The sequence below is a fragment of the Platichthys flesus genome, chromosome 14 (genome assembly GCF_949316205.1).
Source record: "Platichthys flesus chromosome 14, fPlaFle2.1, whole genome shotgun sequence".
Classification (NCBI taxonomy): Eukaryota; Metazoa; Chordata; class Actinopteri; order Pleuronectiformes; family Pleuronectidae; genus Platichthys; species Platichthys flesus.
In genome coordinates this window covers 20,274,709-20,296,618 of record NC_084958.1, presented here as the reverse complement: position 1 = coordinate 20,296,618, position 21,910 = coordinate 20,274,709, and the positions used below count along the sequence as shown (strand labels likewise).

The window sequence follows — 21,910 nt, the reverse complement described above, 5'->3', positions numbered from 1 at the left end:
TGCACGCACACATTACGTTTCTTCTTCACAACTGCACGCACACACGGGCAGTCACGACAACAGGGCGTGCACACACACATCCAGCCACAGTGCAACAATGTGATAGAAACCCATATCCTGCACCATGCACACACACACACACACACACACACACTTGTACAGTGCAGCAGGGCCTGGAAATACAGAAAACAGATCTCAGGCTTCTCCTGACGTCACAGGATCGAGACCCGCCTTTTTCCATTTGGACCCTGACGTCAGTGTTCACACAAAAACTGTTGCACCCTGAACATCAGGAGATCTGACTCTTCCTCTGTGGACAGATCAGTGAGAGGAAGAGGAGCTGAGGAGCTGCTCCTGCAGACGCTCCTCACCAGGTGCAGAGCAAACACGGCGAACCCAGTGAAACCCAGTGCAGCCCAGTCCCAGTGACTCACAGGCCCCAGTCAGATGTAAACATGTGGAAAGCACCGAGGTGTGAGGCCACATACGTTTAAACACCGACACCACATGGGAGCAGCCATCCTTCTGCAAACACCAGTATAACTTCTACTCTACTGCTGCACCAGAACCATCCCATCAGCTCTTCCTCCTCCTCCTCTTCCTCCTCCATCGGTCCTGGACAGTGGAGCTCCTCCAGGTCAGGTCGGGCAGCAACAGGTCAGTCTCTATGCACAGGGCACCATCTAGTGTTGCAAGCAGAGTATGAGACAGCAGCTGGGAAGTTTTACTGGATGAGGCGGAGGCACAGCCATGTTGGATGTGTGTGTGTGTGTGTGTGTTTGCAGACTTTGTGTTGAGTGCAGCCCCCCCGAGGTCACCAGGAGGTTGGTTTCACGTCAGAGAAGAAGAATGGAGGTGAGACGGAGCTGAAGCAACCTGGGCAGCCAGGGTTGGGTGAGGAGGGGGGGAATGGGGGATGGGCAGTGGTTGTTTGCTCGAGTCCTGGTTTGTGAACAAACTGAGACCTGGAGGCTACTGCTGCTGCTGGGGGGGGGGGGGGGGGGAATTCAACTTGAACTTCAGTTTCTCCATCACGAGCAGAAAACTGGATTCAGACGCTGAGTCTGTGAAAGTCAAATCCGTCCAGACCTTTACTTTGAAGGTCAATCAAGTGTTTGAATCATTTTTTAACATTTCAAGATCTTTGGACAAAACTGCGTCTGAATATTTCCTCTAGGGAAACTTCCGACACTATTCTGACCCAGATATTAATAAAAGGAAATAACTCACAGGTTCATTCATTCATCAAAACACTTATTAAATCGTCATCCAAGGGAAATGTTTATCATGTTTTCATCGTTAAGGAACATTATCTCTAAAAAGAACTGGCTTTACAAAACACATTGACATTTGCAAACATGAGTCACAGTGTATTGTATCAGCGCGTTGCTGTGCACACACACAGACACACACACACACACCTGTCGCTCCCCTCTGACCCTGTGTTGTTTCACTGTTCACACGTCTCAACACTGGAGCCATTTAACACTTTAACGATAGATTCAAGTTCAAATAAAACCCAGGGAAGTTTTTGTTTACAAGAAAATTCAACTGGTTTTCTGATGGTTTTGTGAAACCGGAGACAAACGTCCCGTGAAGATTAGAAAATAAAGTCAATAAACCTTTTTCACCATGACCGCAACAGACTACATGAACGTTTGATGTGGAAACTGCCGAAGATTCAGATTAACTCTCAGGAAAGATCCTCACAGATTATTTTAAAGGGTTATTTTGGTTTGAAATATTTCATGTTTCCGATTTTCTTGAAGCTAAAAGTCAAATAAAAAGACAAAAAACTAAAAGCTGCAGGAAACAAACTCTGAAAAACCAAACTTTGGCAAAAACCAATAAAACACAGCAAATGGTGTTTATTGTCAAAGTGTAGGAGTAGGACAATGTTATATGTGCATAATTCATTATTGTGTACTCTAATTGTGCAACAAACTAAGCTACAGTATATACAGACATCTATCATTAACTGTTGATAGCTGGATGACAGTTATACTGTATAACAGTAAAATCTAGTTGGCCGGTTGCTTGGGCAGGACAGACTCCACAGACCATCCGGCGAAGGCCCAAGACTTTGGTATCATCTGCGTCAAATGCAAAATGGTGACTCTTACAGTGTAATATCAATCAATACGACTAAACACATCCATTTAAAAACATCCACATGAATATACTCAATGCAACAAATGTTATGCAGAACATCTTCTTCTTCTTCTCCCCCCCCCGCCCACCAAACGCTCTCTCTTTTACCTCCATAAAATCCAGTAAAGGTTAAACAAACATTTAAATGTTACATATCCCATAAAAGTAAAAAGAGAATAATGTTATGAGAACCCTCAGTCTACAGAGCAACGATGCTTTGTGAAAAATATATGTATCGTAGAGTGAACTAAACATTTACATGTTTTTACAGGTGGAAAGAAAACATCGTTTTTTGACATAACTTTTTTTTTTTTTCATAATAATAATAATAATAATAATAATACAGCCCCACAGTCTTATGAACATGCTATGATCTCTCGTTACTCACTCCGATCAGTGTCCGTGTGGCCAGGCCGGCGGCCCGGCCACGGGGTCGTGGTTGTGTAAGTGTGTTTGCATGTCTTGCGTGTGCATGTATGCTTGTGTGTCTGTGTGTGTGTGTCAGTCAGTTGGGGTGTGTTTGCAGGCTCAACAGTCCCCAGAGTTGTGCGAATGTGGCCCGGTCTCCATTTTCCAGTCTCTCTGGTCGGCGGCCTCTGCCTGTCCGTGCTGGGAGGCGGCGGGGGACAGGGACATCTGTCTTCGGGGGTTCCCGCTGTGCATGGTGTTCCAGTGGCGCTTCAGGTCCGACGCCTTGATGAAGGCTTTTTCACAGGAGCCGCAGTTGAACGGCCGCTCGCCCCGGTGTTGCCGTTCGTGGTCTTTCAGGTGGGACTTGTGCTTGAAGGCCTTTTCGCACATTTGACAGGCGAAGGGCCGCTCGTTGCTGTGAACCCTCTCGTGCCTCTTCAGGTCCGGGCCCCTGATGAAGGCCTTGCCACAGACGACGCAGCGGTGGGGCTTGAATCCGGAGTGGATCTTCAGGTGCTCCTTGAGGTGGGCGGCAGTGGTGAAGGCTTTGGGGCAGTGCTCGCACGCGTAGGGCCGGTTGGCGGTGAGCAACCGCTCCTTTTTGGCGTTGTGGTCCAGGGGCTTGGCTCCCGTGCCCTGGCAGGAGCCGTGGTCGCGGTGGCCGTACAGCAGGTACTCCAGCTTCATGTCGCTGGAGGTGGAGGAGCCCCAGCCGTGGCTGTGGGGATCTTTACTCATGTTGGTGTTGTAGTTGTGTGGCTGCGACACGTGCGAGCCGCCCGGCCCCATCCCGTCCATCCCCTGGTCGTAGAAGCTGTTCTTCCTCACCTCCTCCATGGCCAGCTCCTTCAGGATGGCGTCCTGAGCTCTCATCCCGTGGTCGCCCGGCGCCTGGTTCTCCCGGGTCTTCATGTTGGTCAGCTCCCGCTTCTGCGTGCACAGGTTATCCAGGAAGTTGATCCCAAGGATCTGGCCGGAGGACATCATCATGTTGATGTCCTTCTTCCTGACGGCGAGCCGCGCCGTGTACATGTAGTTGAGCACCTCCTCGAAGATGTCGGAGCGGATGAAGTCCAGCTCCACGATGGAGTTGTCCTCGTCGCTCTGCTTCTTGAAGAGCTTCTTGAAGTAGTTGCTGCAGGCGGCCAGGACACAGCGGTGAGCCCTGAACTCGATGTTCTCCACCACCACCACCACGTCGCAGTGCTCCCCCTCCATCCGCTGCTGGTTGAGCATCTTCAGGAAGGTGGCTTTGTGGTCATAGTCGATATATCTCAGTAAATCAGACATGGTGGATAAATAGGAGGAACCTGCAGGAGGAGGAGAAACAGGAGAGAGTCAAGCACTTGGATTTTCCACAACAGGAGTGAGATGAGGGGGGGGGGGGGAGGGGGGAGGAGCCTCGCGTCCACAAACATTCACCGCAGCAACTTTTAACGCGTTTTCTCCGCTTTACCGTCACAGCGGGAATCGAACCAACTCCGCGAATCCTCCGGAAACCTCGGGGAGGGAAAACCGCGAGAGGCCCAACGGCGGCGGAAAGCCTCGGTCACGTCACTTAAAACACACACACACGCACACACACGCACGCACGCAAACAAACAAGCAGCAGGAATCAAACACACGCACTTTTCTTCTACCGAAGCGTTTGCGTGACAGCTGCGTGTCGTTGCGTGCAAAGGGGGGGCAGAAAAACCTGTGCGAGAATATTTCACATTTCACTGCGCCCAGCCATTTTGGTCAGCGAGCCTCCATTGGCATGTTCCCGGAGCTGCACGGCGGCTCGCGAGCGGCGGCGGCGGAGGGAGGAAGGAGCAGGCGAAGAAGAAGAAGGGGAAGCGGCCGAGCGGCGACGACGCGGTGCCGGAGCGACGGAGGAGCAGAGGGGGGAGAAAGGAGAGTAAGTACCCGAAAGCCTGGTCGCGATCCCGGTGTTGTCACGCAACGGCAGTCGACGGAGATCCAGAGCTGTCGTTTTTCCTCTTCCTCCTCTTGTTGTGACTGCTGCGCTCCACAGGAAGCGCCGCGCCGTCCTGCTGCCACCCAGCGCGCCGGAGAGGGTACTGCAGGCGGGATCGTGTCCGCGCGGGGCGAGGGCTCACTCCGCTCGGGGAAAGAGGAGGAGGAGGAGGGGTACGGTGGTCGATGGGGGTCAACACACGGCAATTAAAGAAAATACACGCAAATAGAAAGAACGTGCCAATTAGAAAAACACACACAAACAACAAAACATTTGTGTAAATTAAGATAAACAACGACATGTGCGGATAGAGACACATTGAACCTGTTATTGTAGTTCAATGCTTTGTGAAGTTCCATCACCACTGACGAGCAGCAGACTTTAATATCTCCCACATAGCATTGAACTGCAGCAGGTGCAGCACTTTTTGACCCCCCCCCCCCCGGAACGTTTCCGTTGTCGTTTTCACTTTTTGCAGCGAATGTGTTGCCAAGTTATTTTGCACGTGTGTATTTGCTGTTTGCAAAGATGTCTTTTATTGAGGGATTGAACCACCCACCTTCAGGTCACAGCCTCTCCCATGAACCCAGATAATATGCAGCAGACCAGGGGCCTTTGGGAGCCATCAGGGTCTGAGGCTCCTGGACAGTCGGCAACTGTGACTGGGTTTGTCCCACAGCTCAACAGGATCCCACCAGTGGATAATATCATCATTTAACCTCATTATACTGTAAACAGCACCTCATCTCAAACCACACCTGTTTCTGTATCTAATTCATACAGGGCTAAGCTTCAGTGTTACATATAAACCCCCAAAATACATGTATATAAAATGATGAGGGTTAGGGTATTTCATATCATATAACAATAAAAAGTCAAAGGAAACAACAGTGTATGTGAATATTGAGGACAAAGATTAAAAATTGATTAATTTGATGCTTTGTCTTGTCAGTGAGAGTCTTTAATAATTGAGATTCTAACCCACAGAACCTCTTTTCACTATTTCATGTCAGTCAGTTGATTTCCTGATTCCTGATCAGTGGCAGATTTGGAAGTGTGTTAATGGCATACCATTTACAATGAAAGTTTATTTATTTTAAATCGGTTTAGGTGTTGTACTTTCACCTGTTGCCAGAGATTAATTTGACCATTATAATTATTTTAATTTAAGTATTTGAGGTGTTACATCTTTAATAGGTCAATGTTCAACATGTGATTAGTAGTCACCTGTTCACAGCTCAGATCCACAGGTCAGTGAGAGTAGAGCCTGTGAAGGACGTAGCTATGAAAACGGTTCTTTGCTTCAGCTATTTGAAAATCAATTAATGCAGAATTTGTAATTACCATATCATAAATAGGCAAAACTTGTAAGATTAAAACAATTTAAATGTAAATTAATAAAACTGATCGAATTTTATTGAAACGAACCAAACTTGTAACAAACTAAACTCCCAATCTCTTAGCGTTGGATCCACTCGCACCCAGCAACAGAGACAGAGTGGGAGGTCCCACTGGTTTTTACTCCTCTGTGAAGCGCGTACAGGCAGCGGGGCGGGGCTTCAGAGGCCTCCGTGTGTTCGACATAATCACCTTCAACAGTGAAAAAAGAGAAAAGGTCTTAATTAGCTCGAGGCTCTTAACTCATCAATTAAGTGTTTACAGCGTTTGGCCTCATGAGTAAAAGATCAGCTCACACACTCAGTAAATGTATATATATAATAAACTATATATAATTATATACAGCTTTAAATAATTACTCAATTAAGATTAAACAAATTAATAAAAAGTAACAAGTTGGAACAGTAAATTTAAGATGATCAAAACCAAGGAGAGTTCCAGGATCATGATTCTATCCATGAATCTGTATAAGTGTCCTCTATTAAGTCATTGTTGAGATTCAAACCTTGAATAATTTGTTTTATTTATTATTCATAACTGTAAAGTAAACAAAACCCTTATTTGAATCATCAATCAGCATTTTTTTCTCACAATAAAAACAATCAACAGGCTCACTGGTGACACAGGTTTCACTTCTGTGGGCAACGTTTTATTATTTCAGAGGAAAACAGCCAATTGAAAAAAAAGAAAGAAATGCCATTTTTTATTTCACCATTTTGAGGAAAGAAGTGGCTGCACATGAACAACAGCTGCTTATTCAGATACAGTGGAGGAGGTGAGGGAGGTGCACAGCCGTAATGGGAGGGGGGGGGTCGACTGATCTCTTTTGGCTTTGCATCGCAGCCTCAGCCTCAGTCACACAAACCTGGGACTCGATCCTCTGCCCTGAAAAACATTCACAGGCTGCGCAGGCACATTGAAAAAAATCTGGTTCTTGCACAGAAATCTTGATTCCTTGGCGCTTTTTCTTTTGCCAAAACAGACCTTCAGTGGTGGAATCAACTGATGAGAAACAATAAAATACTGAAAAGATCATTAAAAAGAAGTAAAACAAAACACACAATTCAAGTAGACGATGACACAAATCAACTGTGAGAGGAGACGTTGCTATAATCGGAGGAAAGCGTTTGATATGTACAGTTCTGGGCTGCGGGCTGGGGGGGGGGGGGGAAATCATCCGGCTGTTGAGTAAGTGAGGCGATGCTTGCTGGCAAATGAGGTTGGCACTTCTACAGCAAGGTTAAATAGTGTTTGCTTTCTAACATATACAGCCAATGGCAATTTTTAAAGTTTCTGGAGTGATGGCTTTATTTCATAAATACAAGTCTGCTACAATTATTATTCTCGATAATCATAAAAATGCATCAAAGTCGTAAGGCAGTGAAAGCAACAAGGTTTTGCTCGCTGCACACACACACACACACAGGGAGTCGGCGTGCAGGCGGGTCGAGAACCCTTTTTAAAAATCGTACAGGGTTGTCTGGTTAAATCTGGCCGTTTGTGTGGCGATGCAGCGGGGCGGCCCTGCTCATGCAAAATGCATTTGTTTCTCTTGCAGGTGGATGGTTGCGACGAGCGGGCGAGCTGCGGGAGCTGGAGAGTGAGGAGCCGTTCCGGTCGTTTCCCAGAGTCCCGCCGGCGTTCATGAGGAGATCTGGGTGTTGGATTGTGGGAGGTCGAACACAGAGCAGCCCTCAGAGTTACTCCTGGAAGAGCAGAGCACACAGGTTGGATTTCAGCCGCAGCTTCACGACGACGGATTAAAAAAAGGATATTGCAGTTTCTTTTTCCCCCGACATGAACAGATGCACTGAGGGACTACTGGGTTACAACAATGCAAATACACAACATAGATACACACAGGCTGCTTGGGCACTTTGACTATAACTTACAAACCAATTACAAATATCGAACTGTCATACGAACTTACATTTGAATAACAAATACAGAAACAGACACTATCTTTCTGTCACGATGTGGTTGTGGATGTGAGTTTCATTCCAGTAAAATCTAAACACATCAAAGTACAGTATGCGTTTTACACCAGCTTCACAGAGACTTACACAATCTGCTCTTTGAGAGGGAGGGAGGCGTTTGTTTTCTAAAGTGGGCGAGTTAAGAAGGACGAGTGAGGAATGGGACCTGGAGAGTTTCTCACAGAGTTTGTTGGATTAAACGTGAAAGAAAATAACTAAAATCTCATGAGAACAATTGAAAACTTAGTTCTTGGATGGATTTGATGAGGTCAGCTGCAGGTGGACTGAAGACATCTGAATATGTTGTGTTCTGAAAAACTCATCTGAATGATAAGTATAATGCTTTTATACTATTATTATGTTCTTGCCTCCCCTTCACTTTGTGACAGTTGCTTTTAAATCATCAGTTGAATCACATATTTATAGGAAAGACTCAGTTTAGAGGATGTTGTTTGTTCTTATTTTCGTTTTGTCTTGATTTGTTTTACGTTGTTTTATTCCCATGTATTCGGAAAATCCCTTTATTAATTAGTTTAGATACATGCTATTGAAATAGTTTTATCATAGTGATAATAATAATGACATTCAACCTTTTACTTACTGATAAATTAAGAGAAATTCTACATTTCCGTGTTAATGGTCTTAATGGTATTCTCTCAAATAAGAGTAATGAGGTTTTCTAAGTCTCTTTCCTCACATGATTGATCCAGGGGCTGTGTATAAAGAAACCAGAGAAACCTCAGACACACTGATGAAGGGAAAGGATTGTTTGGTGAAACTGATAAAGTCTTGTGTGATGCTGAGTTAACATTTTAAAGGCTGTTGATATAGCGACTTAAAAGTTTTCAGATTCAGTGCCTTGGTTCTGTGTGTATCTACAGTGAGAAGAGACAAGCATCTGAAAGACAAACATTTAGGGTCATGTTAACACAGAGCTGCTCAGAAACAGAAGCTGCTCTGACACAAAGGTATTAGACAGAGTGTGCGTGCACACACACACACACAAGACTGAGGGCAAGGTTGCAGAGACAAAGCCAAGCATTCCCATCTGGTGAGTCCCACAAGTACACACATGCACGCTTGCTCATCCCACACCCTGAACCTCGGGATCACCTCAGTCAGAAACTACTGGAAAGACAAGCTGCAGAGACACAGGTAGATTTGAACAAAATGGACGATGTGTCGTGTTCAGGGACAAACAGACAAATGATGCTTAAGAGAAAAGGTGGGGGGGTTATAAGGACATGCTGATGACAGGTTCCATCACGCAGCTCTTCCCCGGTGATAATCCTGAAGCTACTGACGGCCGACATGTTGAAACACAAATGGCTGCGTTTGTGAGGTTTGTTTGTTGCCACAAGGAGCGCTGACCTACTTCCACCCCCCCTCACAAAGAAAGGAAGAGTGCAACTGAAAGAGCAGGACGTCACAGAAACACACCTGTTACAGTTTAGTGATCCAGCCCAAGCCTGATTGTTCCCCCTGCAGACGACACAGATGAGCTGCTGTGTCGAGCTAAACTACTTTATTTTGTTTTAAGTTAAGCACAAGATTAATGACGACACTGTTGGATAACCACCGTGTCATTTAGGGTAAATTTACCTCAAATGTATTTGTTAACTTTCTACTTGCTTCTCTGATTTAATCATTAATCTAAAAATGAAAGATTATTGCGAAACAAAACCAGAGTAAATGCACAATTTCATAATTTGTTCTAAAGTGAAGAGATCCGGTCGGCAGTTCACACCGAGCGCTCTGAGAAGCAGAAGCCGGTCAAGCCAGTATTTAATAGCACTTCACTGCCAGTGTCCTTTGTGAGGCGACACAATGTGGACACAACAGTGCATTGGAATGTGTTGACAGAATATTCACCGACATGGAGGCAGAAATACCCCAACACAAGTTTGATTTCTGTATTAGCAGATTGTTAAAAAACACTTTCTTTTCGATGATGCAATTCTTTACATATTTTAGAAATTTCAAAGATCGGTGCGTCAATCTAGATTTTTTGTAATGACTTGTCTGTGTCGGAGGTAAAAGAGCTCTACATAAAAAAAGGGAAGGTGCTTTCCTCCAGCAGGGGGGGCTGTTGCAGTTACATTTCAGGGGATCGCATGAGACCGCCAGCAGCATTACTGTAACGGTTTTTAAGCCTTGTCATTACGAGTTGAGACCATAATATCCGCTCCGTGAGCACACACGCAGCAGCCGACCTTTTCCCTGCAGTGTGAGTGGAGCGGGAATGACAACAGCGTGATGCATTAGCTGTGAGTGCTACAGAAGCAGGGCTGTCTGTACCAGTTACAAGAAGTGCTGATGGGAAAGCAGCATGCCCGAGAATGGAGACCAGCTTGGAAAAAAGCCCCAGTCGAAACTAAAGGACACCAGACTACACCGGGCAGCGCCGGGACCAGGACTGGGGCCTCGTGGTCTTACCTGGGTCAGTCCTCCCCCTCCTCTGGCGTGATCTCTGTCTCTTTATGAACCACTACTTTGGTCACTGACATGTCAGGATGCTGTTCTTTAGCCTCCTTTATGGCCTGAGCCAGCGCCTATACACGGGAGTGCAGTGCCAGAAGGGGTCACCAGGGGGAGACAGAGAACGGGGAAGGGCAGGGAGGGAGCGGGGGTTTGGATTGTAAGTCAGTAGTGCCAACAGGGAGTCACTTTCAGTTAGACTTGTCACACTTCCAGTATCTGTTACATCACACGTTAATGTTTTGTTTTGAATTCCACATGCTGGACCTCCGAACTCGCAAAGGGAAAGTTAAGGTCCTGGAGATTCACTTAAGGGTAAGAATTAACTTGTATTGCTCAAACTCAAGTCTTTAAAAAGGCAAAGAAAAATTATGCCATTCTTGGATACATAAAAAAATAACTAAAGATTAGAACTCTGAGAGACCTGATCGTGGTCGATGTCGGTATCTCCTGTGATGACGATCCTCTTCTCGATTCTCGTCTCGGATACTCCTCCTTTCACCGTCTGACCAGCAGAGCAGAGAGACAATCACATTAATAAAAGGTTTATCATGAAATAAGAAGTCATGAATTATAAGGCTGATCAAAAAGCTTGAACATCTTAAAGAAAAAACCCATAAAAATGATGAATTTGATTCCTTATCTTAATTGTCAGCTATATTCATAAGATAATCATTGATTGTAAAATATAAGTAAGCATGTCTCTAGTCTACACAGATTGATTCACTTCCTTTCCCCACACTTCCTTTGTGTCTTGGCCCAGACACAGAGGAGCTGGAGATGTATACAAGGCTTCAAGTGTTTCAAAGAGGCCGAAGGGACAATAGATGAACCCTGACCTTTGTGATGTGTGTGGTGGTCGTGGTGCTGGAGGTTTCTGAGGTGATGGTCTGAGCGCTCAGCAACATCCCGGGGTCAGCGTCACCATTAGTGTCAACCTGGTGACAGGCAAAACACATAGTGAGAAGTCTGTGGGCTGGAATAAGTCAAAAATACTCCCTCCTGCAGGTTTTCATTTGGTGTCAGTTGAGTTTAATATTCAGTCATTTTATCTCTCCTGAGCAGCAGACTTTTTTAAAACCAGTAAGTGTATAGTGGTTTCATCAGAGCTAGTTTATGGATTTATGTTTACTTGTTGTGGCTAAAAACAAGCTAATGGTTAATAATGGTTAATGGCTAATTTGAGGCTTGCAAAATGATGATCTTAAAATGAAAAGTACAATTATCAATTTAAAGAAATATTAATTAGTGCAGCTTCAAAGTGGAGATGGTATATATATTTTTTAAAGTTTTATTTGTAAAGAGGAAGTAGTAACACAGGGGATTTAAAAGACATTTTCCTCAGGAGTTGGAGGAGCCCCAAACAGAGCTAATGAATAATTATTTATGAATTAATTAATGTTTGTTTCGCTCTGTATCTGCTGAGAGTGTGAAAAACAAGTTATTGTTCCAAATATGAGCTAAAAAAATGACAAAACACTATGACATTGTTACCATTACTGTTTCATCACAATCTGCTCTAACAAACCCAGAACTCACCTCTGCAGCCTCATAGGTGATGGTCTTTGTCTCTGTGTGGACCACAGGCATCTCTTTGGTTCCCACCTCACTGTTCTCAAGACTCTGGAGGTAAAAGGCAGGAAACGTACACATTTAGTGAAAATCGAACCTGTGTGCAGAGGGAGTACGGCAGCGCTAAAACCATCTGCTCAAGTTAAATTAGTCTGAAGCAAATTGCTGCAGGTGTTCACCCTCTTAGCTGCAGCTCTTTGTTCTTAAAATAGCATCGCAAGGTCGTACATAACATTTAATTGACGCAATTAAATACCGCATGCTAATAAACTGAACCAAAGGCGCTCATTGTCAGGCTTAAATCTCTCAACCAGCATGCAGTCATGCATTAGATCCCCCTAATTCAGTGAAGGAAAAGATACTGGAAAGTGCAAATCACAAGGTTTCGATCAAGTGTGTGCACCACATCAAATAACATGTCCCCTGATCTGCTCGGTGACGAGTTAGGAAGCGGAGATGCAGATCCATGCGTTCGGTGGAGTCTTGGCTCCTGATTATTAGCGGCAGATTGTGTCAGCAGGAGGTGGTGGTGACGTTACAGAGCCGAGGGAGAGGCCGCTGGTGCTGACGTGGGGTTACCTCCGACTGAGACCTGGCGGGAGGTGAAGGGGTGAGTGGGTTTCCTGTGGGTTCAGTCACGTTCGCTTCCTCCTCCAGTTCTTCAGATACCAACTCGTCTCCCCCTTCTGAAGCCTGATCATCGACAGAGTCTTCTTCTAGTTTAAAATTCAGTTCTTTGTCATTGAACTTCTTCTCTGCCTCTTCTTCCATTTCAATAATCTCCTCCTCCTCTTCCTCTTCCTCCTTCTCAACTTCATCATCTGAGCTGTCCGTCTGTGCATAGTGGTATTTCTCTTTTTCAAAGGTCAGAGGATTCTGGGTGTCTTTAGAGATCTTTTGTTCTTCATCTTCTGCTGGTGAACATTCATCCACTGGCTCATTCACCTCTTCGATACCGTTGTTTAACTCTGTGGGAAACTCTCCTTCCTCGAAATACTGCACCTCATGAGAGAACTGGACTCTCTTCCCTGATTCTGTCTCATTTCTCTCCTTTGCACATTTTAAATCTGTCAATTCATTCTCCAAAGCCTCCAAACAACTCTTCACTTCCTCTGTTGATGACAACTTCTCCTTTTCACATCCTCCTATGTAAGCAGGAGTTACAGTGAAAATTACACCAATATTTTCATTTTCTGAAACCAAAGGTTCCCCGTCGACACCTGAATTCTCCCCCACCTCATCTATCACTTCCTTATTTCCTTTTTCTGTGGACTCTGGCAAAGCACTGCTGTCAGAGAGACTCTCATCAAACCCCGAAGTTGTTGCTACTGGCTGCATTTCTGCTTTCACAGACGCACACTGATGAACTTGCTCTAAAGACGGAGCGGCGCCAGGAATAACAGATTTTTCACAATTATCTGAGGCAGCTGGTGAATCTGCTGAGCTACTGTCACTACTATCCCTGTGTGGTGTTACTATGCAGCCTAATTCTCCCTCTGCAGGCTCTGCTGACATTATAGTGAGTGTGAGCTCTGCTGCGGTGTGCGCCGATTCGGCTTCGGCAACCTCTGTGGTCTGGATATTCACCGTTGGCCCAGTGGACTCTGCCGGCCCCGCCTCCGTCTCTGTGGCCAACTCCGTCTTCGGCTCTGGATCAGCTGGTGCCTGCGATTGATAATCGTAGCATTAGATTACTTTTTTTGAATATCCATGATTTAAAAACACAGTTTACTGGAGATACACATAAACCTGATGGGAGAGAAATGGTTGTGTTGATTAGCAGATTTCATTATATTCAACAGGACAGAGTTACTTACAATAGGCACAAATATTTAAAAGACAAATTATGAAGACCAGAGTGGAGTGGTCACCTTTTGAGAGGAGGAAACCCATCCCAGCGTAGACTGATGGGACAGAAGGATGGATGGACACAAGAACAGAGAGAAAGAGAGGATAGTCAAAAGTCACAGTGGACACCGGACAAAAAAGCGAAGGAAGAAGGGAAAAATGAAAAGGTCTGAAAAGTAAAATATTATATGGAATGTATGGAATACCACGATAAAGCTCATTCAAACGGCTGAAGCTGAAGCCAATTGAAACGAATTGTAAACCAAACTGAAAGTCTGGTTTAAGAAATGCAGATTTCATCTAATCTGCTTTTGAAGTTTGTTTTCCCCTAAAAGCAGTGAATTGTCTTTTCAAGTAGATCCATACATTTGATCTGACTGGTTAAAGAGGGAGAATGTTTTTTTAATTTGGAGGATGAGTTGGGGGAAAGCTGCTGTAGTGGCACGGAGCCAGGGCTATGAGGTCACCTCTTTCACGAAACTGAAAAGAAGGAAGGCATCGTGCAGTTGAGCCACACTGTAATAAACATGTCGTCCTTATCAGCTGCAGGAGCCAGCTGCTAAGGCAGGGAGGGGGGGAGGGGGGGGGGGCTGTTTCAGCTGTCAACGTACGGATAAGCAAACACAAAACAGTTGTATCAAAAAGAAGCGGTAGGCTTGACTGCAACACAAATATCAGCAGCTTTGCGAGTGTGAGAGTAAACGCTGGGTGTTAAAGGGGCCGTTAGCCATGCACAGCGCTCGGTTACACGGTTGTTAGACTGGTTTGGCTGCTGCTGGGGGGAAGGCAATGAGGGGAGGCTGCAGGTGTTGGTGGTGGTGGAGGTATGGAGGGAGGCAGCCAAAACCAGTTCGTTACTTTTGATTTTTTTTTTTATACAGTACCACTGCTAAGGTTGTAGTCAAAGGTTCAGGAATTGAGTTTTGAGTAAAGCTGGACTTTGGCTGTTCGGTCTGGACGACTTCTTCAAAGATGAAGATTTCTGCTTTCTGCTGCAGGCCGTCACAAGTCGTCATCTCCTCGACTTCCTCTGCAGACACACGTATGACCTCTGAAGCCTCGGTCTTCACCTCCTCAGAAATCCAGGATGCCATCGCCTTTTTAGGTGAATCAATACCTTTATTCTGAGTCATATCATCGGTTTTTACATCGATCTTCGGACTCAGAGTCTTGACTACTGTCATTTGGGCTTCGATGACGACAGCACTGTCTTCTTCGATCATTTCTTTCTCATTAGAACTGGACAGTAAGTCCTTCTCCTTGGCGTCTGTCTCTCCAGGGACAACAGGCTCTTCTTTTTCACCCAAGGCTCTCATCTCACTGCCCTCAGCATCTAATTTATCCTCTTTCAAGATAATAAGTGTCCCTTTCTTGTCACTGATGGCCTGGGACACTTCCTGTCTCACAGCTCCGGGGCTGACCTTCAACACCGACCTCTCATCTTGTGAGTCGGGTGTCTTCTCCTCCACCTCCCTGAGGGTCACTTCCATGAAGACGTCGTCATCCATAGTGGTTGACAGACTAATCCCGTGAGGCCCAGAGGAGGTGGCCCCATCGGTCACGATACTATCCGCCGCGTATTTCACCAGATATCTTGCGGCCTGAGGAGAGACTTGGCTCATTGGTAATAGTTCGTTCAAGTTAGTAAGCAAAGGGCGACAAACGGCCAATACATGGCAAGAATCAGCTTCAGAGACAGGTAATATCAAATGACACTCAACAATTTCCATAAGTACTAGGACAGAGTAAACAGTTGAAATTACTTTTATACGTTTGTCTGCAAAAATATGGCCATTAGGTTACTTGAAAGACTGTAAAGGAGAACAATAATAAGGAGTATATAACATCAGATATTCTAAAAAGAGAAAAGGGTGGAGAAAGAAAAGAAAAGGGGGAGAAACCTTCTTCTACAGCACATGAAGTGAAGTCACAAGAGCCAAAATACCAAACTCTGCTCTGCTGTCCATATACATCAGGAAAGAGGTTGATACAAAGAGCAACAAACACCATCAACACTCACAAGAACACAAGTTTCAAAAGACAATCAAACTGGAGGCATTTCGTTTTTTTACCTCAGTGGATTGAGGCTCCATCTCTTCTTTTGTCTCCTCTCCTGCAGGAGGCTCATCATCAGTCTGCAGAGGAATGAAAACAATTCAAATGTCACACATTGAAAAAGACACATGAGAGGAGATAAGTACTGTTACATCTTCAAATGGACAAGATCTGGATCCCAAGGCTCCTGCAGAGAATCAGTTTTCTCTTGCTATCAGATGAGAAACATTTGATGTCAGTGATTAGTCCTCAGAGGCTTCGATAAGTGTCGCTCATTAGTCCTGCACAAGATCATCAGATTGTGTTACACAATGCAAGTAAAAGAAGAAACTCTGTACTGTCACTGATAACAATATTCACTGATTAATGACTTCACTATCCATAACTGAGTTGAATAACATCTTGGCTGCTGAAGACATAAAATGATATTGGCAAAAAAACCCACATTTGCTGGATTACATGTAGAACTTTATTTCACTTTGAAAGACTTGCCCATATTCTCCTTTAATGTGCACCGGATACTGAATTTACTGCACTAGGTGTCATTATGCGACGAATGCTCAGATTAATGTCTTTGTATATAAAAAAATATCCTTGGTGATGTCATGCCTCTCTCACACACACACACACACGCCGCCGTTCAGTCTGCTGGGGACTGCAGCTTACATCCTGCGGCTCCAGAGGTTCTATCATGGGCGCCTCGTCTGCCCTGGGCGAGTGCGCCGGGGACGAGGAGAGTCTCTTCTCCCATTCGGTAAGGCCCGGCGTGCCGTCGCCGGTCTCAAGGAAGGAGCGCTTCAGTTCGCTGATGTTGGTTTGGTGCTTGACCATCTCCGCCGGAGGCTCGGTGTCCTGCAGTAGCCGGTCAACCATGACACAGAGAGATGAGGGCACGAGCAGCGCGGAGGGAACGACGGACATGCTTTATGATCGAGGCGTTATCTTGCATATCCAATGAATTACCCCAAAAAATAGGTTGGTAGCATAAAATGCACTTCTGAGAAGGTCTGTATCAAAATGTAAAGTGACACGGACCTGAATCAGATGCATTATGCACTTTATAATTCGTAGTTTCCTGTTCACAGGCCTGTTTACGAGGCTGGGCAGGCTACCTGTGCAGCAGCTCACACAAACAGCAAAGAAACAGCAAACGATTCACCCACACGGCGGCTGTAACTACGAGAGCAGCAGCTTGTACTTAAATGCTAACAGAGCATTTAGGACCAGCTGAATTCAATGAAAAATAAAATGGCGTCATGCATATAGATACTGATTTAGTTTTACAGGTTTAGTTGAGCACAACCCTCCCAAATCTCATTAGAAGCCAACGTCTCTACTAACACTGGTTTTATTCTGTTAGATTTCAGTTGCGTTATTTCTCACGAAAATTTATTTTGATGCTCACAGCAAGAACTCCGTTAGAGAAAAATGTAATAAAAACAACTCTCATTCACACCAGAAATGTCTGACGCTGTTAGAGCCACCGGCTTGTTATCAATATATTTCATCAATCCTGTTATTGGTTAGGATTCCTCATAACAAAAACACCTGCATGCTTATTTCACTCAAGCATTGTTTTCTTACCAACCTCTAGCATCAGATTACTGTGCCTGATAAAAACGTCCTCCCCTTTTACTCGTCTTATGAAACTATACTGTAAAGACAAAGAGGGGAGAGGAATTGTAGATGAGGCTGTTTTGTCTTGTTGAATTTAGACTCTTGTTAGGAGAGATGGGAGCTTTGACTTCTTTGACCTGGTTGTCAAATGACACAATGGTAAGAAAAAAAAAAGAGTCACTGGATAAAACCTTTAAAACTGTGAAATCGGAGTCTCGGGTGCAGCAGAAGGAAAAGAAAGGTAAACATGACTCCACCATTTGCACACAAAAGCACTTTGAGGAATGAGCTGGAATGGCGTGTTCCGAAGCAGCGGCAGCTTTGCAGCGGCAGCCTGAGACTTGAATTCAGGCAAGAGGGAAAGGTCAGTCTGGTGTGTGGTGTGATAATGTCAACAACAGCAGCAGAAGCAGAAGTAGCAAGGCAAGCCAAGGCGACAAGATGACAAAGAGTGACGGATGGCTGATGTCTGTGAGGCTCAGTGCATCGGGTGGGGGTTGTGATGGTGGTGAGATGCACTGAGCTGGGCCATGAAGTGAGCCCAGTGTACCTGAGTCCGCATCTCAGAGTCGTCCTCCGCTTCCGACTGACAGCAAGTAAGGAGGGAGAGCACAGAGAGTGTGAGACGAGGAGGAAAGGAGCCACTGTGTTAAGAATGTTAGAAGAAAGGCAAAGGGGAAAGTCAAGTTAAAGAAAGTGGTTTTACCAGGAGAAGCAAGCAGAGGGACAAGGGGAAGGGACTGTTTGCTAAACCCCTCCCATGAATTACATTTATCAAATTATGGATTAGCAGCCACAACAGGAGCCAGCGGGCCAGTGAAGTGAGAGTGACACAGCATTTTGTTTCTGCTGTAGAGAACGGAGTAAACAGTGCACTTGTCTGGTCTGGACTTCCGCCTCCTTTGAGTTTGAAATCTAGTTCCTGAAACGCATGCATAGGTTTTAAAAATACCCTCTTCACACCCTGCAGTCCAATTGTTACAAAATGTGACACCTCACTTACTTCTCATCCTGTAAAGTATTTATTACTTCTACTACAAGGCTGCCTATCACAGAATTCTTGTTTTAATGTCATCTAACACCAACCAGTCACCATTTGCAGGTTTTGAGGTTGTGCCCGATGTATTTATGACTTAGACGTTCAGATTGAACTCTTTCAAAACAGGCCACAGATATCACCGATCTGCCAAACGAGCTACGACAGCTGTCAACTGTAGATAATTAATTGTTTCTAGCTACAAATGAGAAGTTCTTCTACCAATGTATACAATCAAGGACCCCCCCCTGTTTTAAGTGGTATATCTGCAAATGCTTCCACTGTTTATTTTGTGCTGAGCAAGAACAAAACATGTGTCAGTCATGGGGCTGGACTTGGCAAACAGTCAGTAGTTTAGTTTTAGTTTTTAGAGACATTGAGTGAAAGAGTAGAAAATATTGTATTTTAAAGTTTACAATACATTTAAAAAGAAAATAACTAAATTGAAGAAAAGGATGCAATGCATGCTTAATATGCAGTTCTTCAAGTGCAGGCATTTTTTCACATTTCACAACTACGATCAAGCATCACATTTCTGTTTCCCTCGTCTCTATCTTTGTGTCTTTCATGCCCGAAATACAATATTCTTCTCCGATGTACAGACCTCTGTGGCGGTCATCTCTCCGTCATAGGCAAAGTCAGTTTGATCGCTGTCGGTCTGCGTTCACAAACGCAGCAAAACCGTTCCGAGTGGCAAGCAAAGGAGGAATGACAAGAACCCAGCTTTTAAATCCTTGCATACATCACACATCGACAGAGATTCTTCATTACCACAGATGAAACAAATGGAAATGCAGCGGCCGTTTCTGTCAGCTGCAAAAATACAATATCAGACAAGACTATATAGATAAGATTAGCAGTGGATCAACACAAAGACAAATAAAAGAAAATGCAAAGTAAGCAAGCAAAACAGACTCAGAGGAAGTTGAAACCTTGGGTCGGTCACTTTGATATTCAAACAGGAATATTAATTAATTTGCCTCAGATTTGAAAAGACTAAATCCTGGTATACAGTTAATGTAACTCAGTCCAGGTAGATGAAATCTGTGTTGTGCAAAAGTACAACACGCGATGACAACATGGGATTTATAATTTTTTTTTGTTGATGAACAGTAACCTGACTTTCAGGCCCTCCCCCCTCCTTTCCATGCATGTTGACACTGAGGGTGATGTGGATGCATTTGAGCATCACACTCTCTGCATCACATGGATTTCGATTTGATTCGCTCTGAAAAATATCTCATCTTGACAGACTGCAGAAAGCTGAGGTGCCGAAGTGCTGAGAGAGTTTCCATTTTGTTTGAGCCTGCGTCAGGCAGCGATGCAGAGAGACTGAGAGCTTAGATCGATATGGAAATGTTGTCATGCAGCTTGTGATGATCGTGAAACATTCACTATCTACACTTTTAAACTTAAATGTGGATGATATTACTGAGATGAGTTCGGCACAAAGCAGTGTTTTTAAATTTGAAGTTAGGAATTAGTGACAAAAATGGAGGCTGACGACTTCTTCAAATCCTGGTGATTATTAACAATCAGCAAAATAATTAAAAGTTGGCAGGAATAATTGTTTTACGGTCATACAGAGGTGGTTTAGCTAAAAATAATGTTACGCTGATGAGTAAAAGTCACGAGTGGTGCCCACTGTTTGTGTCGAACCATCTCATGAAAGGTGACGATCAAATATGAAATGGTGAGACTTGCAGGCTCATCTCTGTGCACTCGTGAAGTGGATGGGGATGTGGTCTACAGGATGAGAGTGGGACTGGGCAGAGATGAGGTTCTGAAAGTAGGAGACTGTCAGACACTGGGACAGACAAGGTCTCCAGGTCGGCTCTGAACTGGTGGAACAGCAGAGCGGGATACAGGACAGGACAAGGAGTTAACGATCATAATGAACTGTACGTCTAAGCCAAGAGGCCATTACTGGAACATAAAGTCGTACGCACACACCTCCTCTTCCTCTGAACTGTCATGGTCATGGTAGCCCTGGGCAATGGAGGCGGTCAGGGAGGCTGCCTTGGGCTCCAGGTAGCAGAGGCACAGCGCCAGGGGGAAGGAGAGGGTGAGGGCGTAAGGGACTGAGAAGGACGTGGAGAGCAGGAAGAAGAAGATGAAGAGAAAGCAGGGGATGAGTGAGGGTGACTTAATGGGGAGGAAGCTGTGCGCGCACTCGGGGAGGAAGCGCATCTCTGACAGATCGGGGAAGGTAAGGTAGCCGTCCTCATCCAGCAGGGAGGACCAGTCGGGCAGGTGCAGGGAGAAGGAGAAGAGCGTACCGCCGCGGCTCTTGCCCTGCTCCAGCCTCTGCTTTCGGGCTAAGAGCAGCAGCGCCTGCTCCTGCAGCAGGGCGGCTTTGCGATCAGCGTGGGCTTGCCGGCGGCGGCACCCATTGCCGCTCTTGGCTGGACTGACTGATGAGGCCCGTTTACGAACATTCTCCCTGCGCCTCCGCCGCACTTTAGTTGATGAAACAGGAGATGAGGGGAGTGAGAGCTCCGAGCGGAGAGGGTCAGTTGTGTAAACACACGGGGAGTACTGACGGAGGGTAATGTCAACGAAGGGATGACGTGTGTGTAAATGGAGAGGAGCGAAAGGGGAAGGGGGCGAATACGCATGAGCACACACGAGTATAGTGTGGGGTCAAAGGAAGGACAAGAAAAGAAAAGCTAATTAGTAAAGCGTACACAAGATGAAAGCACTTAGGCCTAGCCTACTGCAGAGGGTTAGGCTGAAAGCAAATAGGAAATTCTCTTCCGCCATAATGTTATTAAATAAAAGTTTACTAAGGAAAAAAAACAACTCAAATGTTAAAAAAGGATTAAAAAGATTTGCAGCAGCTTCTAAGGAACATGATCCATTTCTTTGAAAATCCAAGGGCATATTTACTACTATTACCTCTCTTTGAACCAAATACAAAAACACTTCAAAGCCTCTGAAAGGTTCTTTTATCTGAGTGGAAGGCAGCTCTCACTGAGCTGAAGGTGTCTGTACACAGTGGATTACCTTTGTGTCGTGTCTGAGGGGAGTGGTGGCAGTGGGCTCTGCCGTTGCTGCTTCATCCATCTGAGCGTCTTCCTGCTCCGCCTTCTCTTCCTCTGCTTTCTTCTCTGTAGTTACTGTGGTGATAATGTCCCCCTTGGCGATGACTTTGGCCGCCCCGTCACTGTCCTTCATCAGAGTCTCGTGGTCCTCCATTATGGGAGCTGAAAGCGCCAGAGGACAAATATGGATGTGAGGGGCCAGAATCATTCATGTTTTTATAAACACAGAGGGACTGAGAAATCTCTGAGCAGGGAAATCAAAGGTTTGATTTCTCGGTCGCTTAACTGCACAAGTGTTACAAGGGCTTTATGTTTTTCCCCGTTATTTGATTCAGCTCTATTTTGTTTTGTTGTTTAAATTCTG

At 45.1% G+C, this 21,910-nt stretch overlaps 2 protein-coding genes across 4 annotated transcripts in view; both read right to left on the bottom strand.

Annotated features, from left to right (window-relative positions):
* Window positions 1–1,833: 1,833 nt before the first annotated feature.
* LOC133968035 (zinc finger and BTB domain-containing protein 14-like) lies at window positions 1,834–4,603 on the bottom strand. 2 transcript variants are annotated; one of them, XM_062403839.1, is made up of 2 exons: window positions 4,471–4,603; window positions 1,834–3,872 (listed from the first exon to the last, which is right to left on the bottom strand). In XM_062403839.1, the coding sequence occupies exon 2, from the start codon at window positions 3,850–3,852 to the stop codon at window positions 2,680–2,682; it is 1,173 nt and encodes a 390-aa protein (XP_062259823.1). In that variant the 5' UTR covers window positions 3,853–3,872; window positions 4,471–4,603; the 3' UTR covers window positions 1,834–2,679. The 2 variants fall into 2 exon arrangements, with proteins under 2 accessions (XP_062259823.1, XP_062259824.1); XM_062403840.1 differs by lacking the exon at window positions 4,471–4,603 and adding an exon at window positions 4,192–4,422.
* A 1,928-nt stretch (window positions 4,604–6,531) lies between these two features.
* Window positions 6,532–21,910, bottom strand: part of LOC133968134 (band 4.1-like protein 3) — a 35,192-nt gene continuing 19,813 nt past the window's right edge. The window contains exons 13-27 of one of the 2 annotated variants that reach the window (XM_062403986.1): window positions 21,509–21,708; window positions 20,456–21,040; window positions 19,107–19,160; window positions 18,017–18,052; window positions 17,438–17,503; window positions 16,516–16,701; window positions 15,867–15,929; window positions 14,679–15,395; window positions 13,818–13,850; window positions 13,534–13,611; window positions 11,914–11,997; window positions 11,214–11,312; window positions 10,799–10,879; window positions 10,333–10,448; window positions 6,532–7,626 (exon numbers count right to left, since the gene is read on the bottom strand). In XM_062403986.1, coding sequence (XP_062259970.1) covers window positions 10,338–10,448; window positions 10,799–10,879; window positions 11,214–11,312; window positions 11,914–11,997; window positions 13,534–13,611; window positions 13,818–13,850; window positions 14,679–15,395; window positions 15,867–15,929; window positions 16,516–16,701; window positions 17,438–17,503; window positions 18,017–18,052; window positions 19,107–19,160; window positions 20,456–21,040; window positions 21,509–21,708 — 2,393 coding nt within the window. In that variant the 3' untranslated portion in view covers window positions 6,532–7,626; window positions 10,333–10,337. The remainder of the gene's footprint in view (window positions 7,627–10,332; window positions 10,449–10,798; window positions 10,880–11,213; window positions 11,313–11,913; window positions 11,998–13,533; window positions 13,612–13,817; window positions 13,851–14,678; window positions 15,396–15,866; window positions 15,930–16,515; window positions 16,702–17,437; window positions 17,504–18,016; window positions 18,053–19,106; window positions 19,161–20,455; window positions 21,041–21,508; window positions 21,709–21,910) is intronic. The other variant, XM_062403985.1, reaches the window with a different exon arrangement.

Coding starts and splice junctions, on each gene's coding strand:
- LOC133968035 (XM_062403839.1), bottom strand. CDS start 3,852: ATGTCTGATTTACTGAGATATATCGACTATGACCACAAAGCCACCTTC.